We start from the raw sequence: 12,115 nt of genomic DNA on the forward strand, positions 1-12,115 counted from the left end.
GTCAGAGGACAACTTGTGCAAGTTGGTTCCTTGCTACCATGTGGTCCTGGGAACGGATCTGCAGGATTGGTGACAACCACTGTTATTCCCTTAGTCATTCTGCCAGTCCACTCAACCTTTGTTTTTTTGAAACGGGGTCTTTCACTGAACCAGAAACTCATCAACTGGGTTAGACTGGGCCCTCAGGATCCTTCTGTCTCTTTCCTGTTTCTGGCTTTCTATGTGTTGCTCAGACTCTAAACTCAGGTCTGTCAGTGTGGTCTTCGCTATAGTAGCTTCAGTTCTTGTATACCAGTGACCTCTGCTGGTAACTGTTAACATTACAGTCTGCTGTCTGGTGAGTTCTCCCTTTTTGTCAAGATGCCTGTTTATACTCACCAGGGTAGTTAATGCTTTAAGAAGGGGTTGTGTCCCAAGTGCTTTCGAAGTCTAGGGAGCAAGAGTAGCACCGAGATCTTTAAGGCAGACTTGTCAAACTGTGCTTTAACGTCTGTTAAGTAACCTGATGAGTTTAGCTGCTCTGACATGTTTGTTTGTTTGTTTGTTTATTAAAGGTTTCTGTCTCTTCCCCGCCACCGCCTCCCATTTCCCTCTCCCTCCCCCAATCAAGTCCCCCTCCCTCATCAGCCCAAAGAGCAATCAGGGTTCCCTGCCCTGTGGGAAGTCCAAGGACCACCCACCTCCATCCAGGTCTAGTAAGGTGAGCATCCAAACTGCCTAGGCTCTCACAAAGCCAGTACGTGCAGTAGGATCAAAAACCCATTACATTGCTCTGACATTTTTAAAAGGCACAATCTCACAGTCAGCTTCCTGCCTCTGGCTTTTACAGCCTTTACGCCCTCCTCCACTGTAAGCCACGAGAGTTGGGGGCAGGAGTTGTGTTGTAGACACCTCAGTTGGGACTGGGCACCACATGGCCTCCTGCTCTCTGCACTTGCATGGTTACAGTTTCCTGGAATGGAATCTGTAGCAAAGAGAAATTTCTTTGGTGAGGGTAAACGCAAACTACATTTATCATGTGTATAAGGATAAATATTTAGAATTTTGGTAGTAATTAGGCTGGTGTAGTCAAGTAGCAATTGTAGGTTTTCTTCCAAGATCTACTTCACTAGCTCTGGGTAGTTGGCTAGGTTTCCAGTATCTGGCATGTTTTGACTCTTTCTATACCTGATTCTTTGCCACTTGAGAAATTTGTATGTAACTATGGTTATGTAAGACTCAAGAACCAATATGCTAACCAAACATTTGCTTGGAATAAATTGTAAAATTAATTTAAAATAAATCTGTGATATGCGTGCAATTTTCATATTTGTTAAGGATGAAAGCAAAATTACATATTAGTAACATGGCTGTTTTTATTTATGTACCATGTCTGAATACTCGATACTGTAAGACTTAGAGCATCTTCAGAGTTTTGCAGGATGAATCAGTATTTTGATTTTATGATCATTAATACCGAGAATACCACTTGTATAAATATATAGACAAAATGGCAGAAATAACTTTTGCTTGTTTCATTTTCAAGGAACCTTTTGCTGTTGCCTCGAGGATCACAACACAGTTTAAGAAGGTGTGCTCTATAGCAGTGACCTCTTGGCAAACAGGTGGCTCTAGACAGGTAGTCCCCAGGCTCCAGGCATAGGCATCCATGACAGTGTAGTCATTGCCTGAGCCGAGCCTCTTGTTCCCTGAACATTTCCAGCCTGCTACTCTCTAGACTGCCTCTCACTGTCTCGCCCTGGAGCTGTGGTAGGTTAACTTCAGCCTTGTTGACTCTCAGGCCATCTAGGCTAGCTCCGTTTTAGGTAATAGATTCTTGCAGGGTAGCACAGACAAACAGCCCTGGGGCACAGGCCCTGGAATTGGGGCTCATACTTTAGGTAGGACTGTCAGTCTTTCTTCATTCAGCAGGGCTGCCCGGCTTATTTCTGGGTGCAGCGTCCACACTCCCTGCCCCCATTCACACAGCCACACACCTTGCTTCTTTTTGCTAAGTCCTTCTGTGTCTCAGCTGTTCTCAGCTGCCTACCACTCTTTGTTATTCTCCAGCGCTCTTCTCTTCATTGGCATAGAGTTATTTTTATTACCGCCTTTCTTTCTTCCCCATGTCACACACAAATGGCTTTAGTCTGTGGTTTTCCCCTGAAGATAAGTTGTCACTCTTTACTTCTGTTCCTGAAGGTCAGGTGTGTGTTTTCATGTCAGGACACTGCCCGCTAGTTCCCTTTTCCTGTGTGTTTATGTGAGAGCTGTTACGTCTGTCAGATGCCTTCTCTGCATTAATTGAGATGACTGCAGGGTTGGCTTTTTCTATTAATCTGTAACATTGGTAAACGTCACTAACTTTCTTAGGTGGCACCGCTTACGATGGGTGTTTTGCACTGTTCAAGAAGTACCAGCCGCTCTAGTCTGGGTGAGCTCCGTGTCTGTCCTTCACATCACTTCCATCGAGGTTCAGATACACAGTAATTTGTGATTACAGTCTGGTCTGCTCCCTCTGGAGCCAGGTACCAAGGTCCCATTCTGGGAACGCATGTTGGCATTGCCAGATTTCTACTGTTCTGGAGAATAGGCGGGCCAAGGGTAAGTCATACCACAGAATTTCTTACCATTTGAAATTGTCCGTTGCTTTTTCTTTTTCTTTTTTAAGGAAGTCATTTAAAATTATACATGTTTTTTAAGTAAGTTCATGGTATTATTGGCTTTTTGGTGAAATTTTCATACATGTATATCATTTTCTTTGCTCATATTTTTCTCCTATTAATCCCCCTATCTCCCTGCTCCTGCTGATTCTTTTCCTCTCCCCAAATAGTCCTCTTCTGCTTTCTTGTCATAAACATGTCATGACATATGTGTGTGAGCATGCATGCTCGAGTGCATGTGAAGTCTGGGTTCTCCATGGAAGGGAAACGCCAGGACTTTTCCTCCATTACTTCCTATGTTCTTTGCAGACCTTGTTCTTACCCCAGTCATCCTTCCACCCTCGTAATTCACACACACACACACACACGCACACACGCACACACACACACGCACGCACACAGTACAAAACCTAGACTCTGTATTTGAGAGAACATGCAGTATTCGAGCCTGGCTTACTTTGCTGTTAGCATTACTTGGATTTGAAGTGTTTGTGCACTGCTCTAAGTCTGCATATTTCCTGGAGTCTAGCAAAGCTGGTTCTGTCGGGTTTTTCTCTTTTACTGTTTCTGTGTGGCAGATGCTTGGAGCTGCCCACTCTAGTGTTTTGCTGGTGTCACTTTGTTCCTGTCTTTGTGATTCTTTAAAAAAATGCTTCTATTTTGTTTTTCATTTCTCTTTAGGCATTGTTTATTGTGCTTTAATCGCTCAAATGTTTCTTGTAGAATTTTTCCTATTTATTTTTTTACCTTTTCTAGAGATTTTGTCCACCCTGCCCAGTTGTTTTGTATTATTGTCTTGTGTCTAGTTATTTTCCTATGGTCTCATCATTTGTTTTCAAGTTCACAGAGCACCCTCTTCTGTTTTTTTTGTAAAATGTTTTAAAAAAAATAATGAGTTTATTTTTCCTTTTCCACCTTTTTTCTGAATCTTTTCTCTTGTTGGCCTGTTGTCAGTTTTGGTTTCGTTTCAAGCAGTTTTCTGTCGTTGAGGAACTGTGTCTTGGAAGGTAGCTTTGGCTGGCTGGTTGGTATCAAGAATTTCTGTAGAAGAGCTTGTTTGCCTGAGTGGTAGAGCCTAGTTTTTCACATTAAGAAGGCTCTGGTCTGAGTTCAATTGGGAACCAAGTTTATATTGTTACTGGATTGAGGTTGAGATCAATGTTTCCATTTTCAACTTTCCTTTCACTGTCCTCCAACCTGTTCACGGAATGGATACCTAGTATCTGTCATACACAGGTCCAGTCAGCTGCACTATATATGGCCAGGAAGCTGTTTTCCCTGTTTTTGTTTTGAGGTTCTAAATGTTGTCCATGGGGTTTTGGATTTTGGCTATGTCTTGGTCACTCTGCTTCATTTTAGGTGATGATTGAGGTAGATTAAAAATGTATTTTTGCAAAATCTGCAGTCTACACGGAATTCATTGTGTAGTCATTAGAAACTCCCCTGTGTGGTGCCGAGGCTGTTGCTGTTGGTCCATAAATAAAACACCGGGAGTGGTGCATGTGGAAGATGAGAAGTTCACGCTCACCATCTGCAAATGAGGCCAGCCTGGGCTACAGGAGAGCTTGTCTTGAGGAATCAACAAATAAACCTCTTTTATATATGGAGTTAGAATTTGCGGTTGTCTGTCATATATTTGGTATCACACATACACGTGTGTGTGTGTGTGTGATACACACATAACTATGCTTGTGTTTTGTTTGGAAGCTTCGGCTCTTTTTGGTGTTTGGATATTTGCAAAGCCCTTTAACATTGAAAGGTTACAAAGAAGCAGTGTATCATTATGTAGGAATGCAAGTGTCTACATATTTCACATTGAAAGTAATGTACAGTGTGGGCATTTATAGAGTCGATCTACATAGAAACCTTGTGAAGTCGGGTAATGTAATTGTACAGTGCTGTGACTGTGCATTGGTCAGCAAGAAATTAGGAAAGTCATTGTTGGTAGAGAAAGCCTTTCGGTTAGGAACCACTATCTATTCATGATTGTAGGAAGCTCAAAGCTCTCTTGGGAAAGCAAGAGTAAATTGAAGAATTAAAGCCTGAAAACAATGAAAGTACCATTGTGGAACTTTGGTCTTCAAGCCAGAGGTTTGTTTTGTTTTGTTTTTTAAAATAAATTTAGGACTCTATACACCTGTTTAACACCAAGGTGAATGCCTAGTAACTAGTTGAGTCAGTAGAACTGCTAAGGTGCTGGGGAAACATAAATCTGCCAGTGTCTTCATTAAAAATTTCAGATATGATCAAACTTTTAAAGAGGAAAAACATAAAGAAGAATATTTCTGGTTTGACAGGACAAACTGGTATTTCTGCTTTTTGTGAAAGCAATCAGGAGCTTTAAACATAGTCTCTTCCCGTCCTTGCAAACAAGTTGACATCTTTAGTTAACGTAACCTAAGAGTAAATATCGTGATTTCTGTATAGTGTAGACCTAATAATAACATTATTTCAGAGGTGGTACAAAACCATTGTTTAGTTCTGTTTTTTTTTGTTTGTTTGTTTGTTAAGGACAGCTCACTGCCTTTGTTATCCCCCCCCCCACACACACACACACACTTTGTTGCTGTGAAAAATACTCTTGACAAAGAAAAGAAAGGTTTATTTTAGCCCAGCCCAGGGAACAATAATCCATCATGGTGAGGAAGTCAAGGCCTCAGGAACCCCAGCAGAAGAGATCGACACACGCTAGCACTCAGCTGGCTTTCTTCACTTCTGCAACCCTGGCCCTAACTACGGTGGATCTTTTTGTATCATTATGAGTATAATCGAGACAACCCCCCACAGACATGTCCGTCTACCAGTGTAACCCAGAGATCCCATCTCATGTCACAGTGAGATTCTCTGACCAGGTTGACAGTTAAAACCAACTACAACAGCTGCCAAGGGCAGATATGTGTTCAAGGAACTAAATGCAGTCTGTGGACAAGTACAGACTCGGAGCCATGAGTGTGTTAGTGTGTCAAGGAAAGACCTGGAGTAACTGAGTTCATAGAGGGAACGAGATCGTACAGAATCAACTCTAGGCCACAGCAGAAAGGACTTTATATTTTATTCTAAGGTATTTGGAAGCCATTAGATTAAAAAGAAAAGAAATTGAGCAAGTAATATAAATAATATGTTCCAGCTAAGTGAGACCAAATATAGCATAGTGTATTTTGAATAGTAATATAGTAAAGTAATGACAGAAGGAAAAGAACATACGTTAATATTGGCTTATTATTTTTATAATTTATTTTAATTGTGTGTAGACTCTACAGATGGAGAAGTGGAGCCATATACATGTATATGGATATGGATTTTAATTTGCTTTCTAACAAAGTTTTAATGAATAGTACTGAACCTTGTTCTATATAATTTTAATTTTTTTTTTTTGCTGCTCTGTCATGGTGTGTTGTTGAACCAATAGAATAAGTCATTTGTAGGTAGTATAGTAGTTTTTAATTGTCACAAGTTTTTAATTGTTCAGGGAATAAATGAAATGAAATGTCACTTTTACATTTTAGCAGATTATTAGCCTTTGATGTGATTAATCTTGTAAGAGTACTTATGGGATGAATAAAGGATAATAAAACAAAGTCATTGTGAAATAATGGGAAAATATTCTTTTGGTTGTATTATTTGAATACTTGTTTATGTGTCACCTCTGTAACCTTTGGAAAGATAATTTAACTTATCACATGTCTTATTTATAAATGAATATATTGATATCTATTATCATAGACTTTTTCTTTTTTCTCTTGGGTTAAGGTCTCATTATATTGTTCTGGCTGGCCTTGAGCTACTATGTGGCTCAGGCTGGTATCAAATCAGACTCCTGAATGTTGGGATTGTAGGAATGGGCTACTATTTCAGAATTAAAATTCACATTTTAAAGTGTTTGCTTAGTACATTCATGGTGTTGTGCAACCATCACCTTTATTATGTATTTTCCCCATTACTCTTAAAAGAAACTATCATTCAGTCAACCTGCCACCTTAGTTCCATGCAAGCATTGATATACTTTTTTATGTACTTACACAGTTGATCTATTTCCTGTAAATGAACTGATATAATATATGATCGTTGGGCACTTGTGGTGATGCTGCAGCTGCTTCTCCTTGCCACCTTCTCTGCTGTGCTGCTAGGGATTGAATCCAGGGTCTTGCGTATGCTTGAGAAGCACTCTGCCACTGAGCTGCACCTCCCGTCCATATTTGTCTTTTTTTTTTTTTTTTTTTTTTTTTTATCTTGAGACAGGGTCTTCCATCTTTGATCTCACAGACCTCCTGCCTGCTGAGATTACAGGCATGGTCCATCACCCTCATCCCCAACTGTCTTCTTCTATTTTGCATTATATTCTGTAGGCTCATCATATGATGTTATAGGCATCAATACTTTTATTCTTTGTATTGTCAGTTAATAACCTTGTATGTGGATGTGCAGCACTTGTTCACTCAGCTGATAGACATTTCAGTTGTTTCTGGTTTTGATTATTATGAACAATGCCTTTGTGTGTGTGTGTATGCAAATTTTGTGAAGACTTGTGCTTTCTACTATTTTAGATAAATACCAAGGAGTTTTAGGATTGTTGGGTTGTCCTCTAACTTTGTTTTAACACTTTGAGGACACAACACAAACTGTTTTATAAGGTGTTTCTACCATATGTCCAGTTAAATTTCAAACTATCCAGTTTTAAGTTTTTATTTTCATGTGTGTTGAATATTAACTGAAATGAGTGGTTTCAGTTGCTACTGCTCTTGAAGTAGTTTGCAAAGTTGACAGCACTTTTTTAAAAGTAAGCTTGAAATTCTTACTGCTAACCCTTTGCTTTTTCTTTTCTTTCCAGTTTTATCTTCAAGACACTAAGAGTAGTAATGGTACTTTTATAAATAGCCAGAGATTGAGTCGAGGCTCGGAGGAAAGTCCACCATGTGAAATTCTTTCTGGTGACATTATCCAGTTTGGGGTAGATGTGACAGAGAATACCCGCAAAGGTATGAGTATGGATCAATTTTTCTTGTTATTTCTCTTTATAAGTTTTAAAATTTATTAGTGATATAAAAGATTACAGGCTTGTAAAATCTATTTAAGTATGATATATGAAGCAAAAATTTTAAGTTACCCTCTTCTATTTGCTTTTCTAAAGTTATAAATTATAAAATGTTAATTAGTAGTGAATATTCTTCTTTATGCTATAAAAACATCAGGAGCTATTGTGTCAGGAAGCACTTGGTTGTAGTGATTTTACATCCTAGCTAAGATGGATTTATTTGTTTGTTTGTTTGTTTGTTTGTTTATTGGTTTTTTTTCCCCGAGACAGGGTTTTTTTGTAGCTTTGGAGCTTGCCCTGGAACTAGCTCTTGTAGACCAGGCTGGCCTCGAACTCACAGAGATCTGCCTGCCTCTGCCTCCCGTGTGCTGGGATTAAAGGCGTGTGGCACCACCACCCAGCGCTAAGATGAATTTAAAACATGGGGATGGTGTTTATCATCATCAATAGCAAGATTTACTGAGACTTAATGAGCAGTCTGGACACAGTTTGTTAGTTGACTTAATGATATAATGGAACTTGGTCATAAAAGCAGAAGGAAAATTAGCTAGAGGAGTACAGCATGGGCAATGGGCAAATTTAATCTGAGTCAGCAACTGACTTCTGCTCATACACATATGTATAGTTAAACTCATTTTTTTTTATTTTTTATTTTTTTAGTTTTTCAAGACCGGGTTTCTCCATAGCTTTGGAGCCTGTCTTGGCACTAGCTCTTGTAGACCAGGCTGGCCTAGAACTCCCAGAGATCTGCCTGCCTCTGCCTCCCGAGTGCTGGGATTAAAGGCGTGCGCCACCACTGCCCGGCGTAAACTCATTATTTTGTATTGCAACTAAAAAAAAAAACTATAAAAATAATGTAATGAATGTCAAATGTTTTATTTAAATATAAATAATTGTGACTTTAAGGCCTTTACTATCCTTTTTTCTGCTCTTTTAACCTATTGTTTTCTCAATGCTTTTGCTTCCTCATGGTCTGAAGGTTATAATTGCAAACCTAGGTATCATTTTCCTCATACCAGTATTCCATGCAAAAAGATAATGTGGCGATAAAATGCCCGCTTATCTCCCTTTTCGTGTGGAAAAGTCAATCTTACAGAATGAGCTCCAAGCTAAGATTTCCTTATGAGTCACTGGCCTCATGACTAGATCACACACTGCAGTTACCAGAGAAACCCAATGACTGACAAAAAAGAGAGCAAGGAGAGCCATGGTTGATATCGACCAATGATGATTTGAGTTGAGTATGCATTGTTATCCCTTACGAATCAGAGTTCTGTCAGCAAGAAAGAGGAAAAGTCATGGGGGCAGGCGGTAGAACTGATTGCAAATATAAGGTTTCCTGTGCTACAGTCTCTGAAATGGCAAGCTCTCTAGCTAAATAATGTCAACTGCTCTCTAAAATTATTTTATTTTACAATTCTGAAGTTTCTTGGCTCTGACTCGTTCATTTGTTTACTCTCTGATTATGAACTCTAACGATTGACTCATAAAGTTAAACCGCTTCTGGTACAAACCCAGAGAGGGCAGTTGTACTTTATTAGTTTAATTCAGAGGTGGGACAGTAGATTGGCAAGTTACTCCTTCTGTTTTTCTGTGCATGGTCTGATCTGATGATGTCTTAAATCATTAGACTCTGATATTTTCATGGTACGATGCACTTGGCAGTGTGCTGACTCATTTTTGTGTGTAGCTCTCTGCATAAGTCTGCATTACCATTAAAATGGTAGTCTATTTTTGTTAGATTATGTTTTATTTCTCTGTAAGTTGTGTTGGTACTTGAATTTGGGTAGGGCCAACCTTGTAGGAATTTCCATTTCCAGTTGTAAAGTAAAGATTGAATCTTGATGTAAAGTGTTGACTGCTCCTTAGGAGAGAACTCTTGGTGTGATGGCAATGGGAAGAGAAGCACTGGTGACTCTCTCTGCTGCTCATAATAGGCTCAAGTGAGTGGAGCCCCACATGTAAATAAATCACAGAGAAGAGACTTTGACTACATTGTGTTTCCTTCGAGGAATTTCTGCTTATCGATTTAGGGTTCTCAAATAGAATTATTAGGCATTAATTGATAGAAGAATGTGGTTATCAGTTCTAGGAAATGACTTAAGCTATGCCTAGCAAAGCCTTCAATATGCTGAAGTATATGCAGTTTTGTGGGGGTTGATTACAGAGTGCAGCTTGCAGCCCTTTCTAGATTCCTTTATACTCTTCCCCATCTATTTCTGAAGAAGATTTAGGATAATTATCAGTACAACATTATTTCTGCAATATCAGGTTTCTGCAGATTTCTTTGGCTATTTCTCTTTTGGCATTTATTGTTTTCACAAAGTTTATTTTCACAAAGTTATTTAGGAAACATGTATATATTTTTTAAGTGTTAAACAGTAGTGTGCATTTAGATATACAGCACTATTGGGCAGCTCTGGGAGAAGTCCCAGGACTTTCAAACTGTTAGAAAAGAGAGGCCACTTGTACTGTGAGACAACATTTCCTGGGGCCTAGCATTCAGAAGGCCTTGGATTATACATTCTCCTTTTAAAAATTACATATATGTGTCTGTTTGCCGCCTATGTGCACGTGCCTGTGGAAGCCAGAAGATGTAGGACCCTTAGAACTGGAGTTATAGGTGGTTGTGAGCTGTCCTATGAATATGGGTGCTGGGACTAGAGCCCAGGTTCTCGGAAGAGCAGCAAGTGCTCTGATTGCTGAGCCATTTCTCCTGTCCCCATTCTTTACTACTTCTTTCTCTCCTTCCTTTTTTCTTCAGACAGGATCTCTTGTAGTTCTGGCTGGCCTGGAACTTCCTATGTAAATCAGGCTGATCTTGACCTTTTAAGAGACCTATCTGCCTCTGCCTCTTGAGTGCATTTACTTCTTGTCCCCAGCTGTCCTCCTTATTTGTGCTTTCTTTTCTATTCCTAATATTTTTTGGCCTTTTCTTCTATTTCCTGCTTTCTAATCTTGTTTTGTTTGTTCATATATATATTTGTATATATGTGTGTGTGTGTGTATGTATGTATGTATACGTGTGTGTGTATGTTTGTATCCTTCCGTATCCATGCTTACTACAAATTTCCATGTTGGTTTTTATTTGTTGCAGCACCTATGAGTCTTTTGTTTGTTTCACTGTTGAGATCTTCTTAAGGGCAAGGACCTAGTCATAATCATCATTGTTTTCACCATTATTCTTAGCAATACTACTTTGCAGCCAGCAATTTCTCAGTGACTATTTATTGAGCAAGTAGGTATACCCAGAGAACCAACACATCTCACGGCCAACAAAAAGAATAAGCCAGTAATGATACCACTCAGGGTACATAAGAGAAATGAGAAATGACTTTTCCAACTAGGTAGAAATAAAACTTGTTGGAGAAACAGCAGTTGCTGAGTCCAGGTCAGTGAATACACACATTGAGCCCGGAAGATTCTTGTCATATTAGTAAAGTTATTTAATATTGCTGGCCTCCCAGTAAAAGAACTTCTAGGCAATAAAATGAGTGAGTTTTTACTGTGAAAGACAGGCATTTTAACATCAAATTATAACAGCCTTGTATTGAAGTATGTTAAATATATTCAAGTTGATGAACTTGCATCAAAACTAAAAGTGAAAATTGTTTTTTATGACTATTTAAGAACTTAGAAGAAACCTATTTATCATTCTGAAAATAAGTAAATAATGAGAAAGAATAAGAGCACTCATATTTCCTGTCCTGTAGAAGTATAGCTTGGTTGGCAGGGGAGTGATTTATTGGTGGAACACTTGTGAGTATGTATACAGTCCTAATTTAATCTCCAGTACTTGGGAAAAACCACAACCACAACAAACCTCAGTTATACCCAAGGTTAAAGAAGAAAGTAGTTGAAGAGCTGGAGAGGTGGTTTAGTGGTTAAGAGCATGTACTGCTTTTAAAGAAAACCAGAGCTTAGTTCCCAGTGCCCACATCAGGTACTCAGTCACAGGTGAGATTTCAGCACCATGATAACTGATACCCTCTGCTCCTCGGCACTGCACTCATGGGTACATACCCACGCACATAAGCCTATGTACTTACTTAAAACATACAGCCTTGTAAAAAGGAGTGGAAGGTTGAAAGCTTTTTGATGATTAAACTACAGTTCTCAAGAGAAAGCAGAATGATAGAATGTTAATTTAATTTTTAGAAGAAAAGCACTCTTGAGTCACCTATCTTTCTCTGCTTTTCTAACTCTTAAAGCCTCAGGATTAGAAACCTTATAAAGTAAAAAACTTAAAGAAGGTTTTTAACAATTATTTTATCTTAAATGGTAAAAAAAAATCAATTAATGAAAATCATTTCACAGTCTAGAAAAATTAGTATCTGAACCAGGTCTTGTTTTTAAAATGTTTCTTGTGTTTTTAATGATTCTATTGTTGTCCTTCCTGCTGTTGCCAGTCTTCTTGAGATCCTTCAGGTTACTGCTAAGT

General features: G+C 38.9%; 1 protein-coding gene across 11 annotated transcripts in view; it reads left to right on the forward strand.

Annotated features, from left to right (window-relative positions):
• Positions 1–12,115, forward strand: part of Slmap (sarcolemma associated protein) — a 124,342-nt gene that overhangs the window by 41,188 nt on the left and 71,039 nt on the right. For all 11 annotated transcript variants that reach the window (XM_050129383.1, XM_050129382.1, XM_050129388.1 and 8 more), the window contains exon 2: positions 7,471–7,618. In XM_050129383.1, coding sequence (XP_049985340.1) covers positions 7,471–7,618 — 148 coding nt within the window. The remainder of the gene's footprint in view (positions 1–7,470; positions 7,619–12,115) is intronic.

The sequence above is a fragment of the Alexandromys fortis genome, unplaced genomic scaffold (genome assembly GCF_014885135.2).
Source record: "Alexandromys fortis isolate MF-2015 unplaced genomic scaffold, M_Fortis_MF-2015_v1.1 scaffold_320, whole genome shotgun sequence".
Lineage (NCBI taxonomy): Eukaryota > Metazoa > Chordata > Mammalia > Rodentia > Cricetidae > Alexandromys > Alexandromys fortis.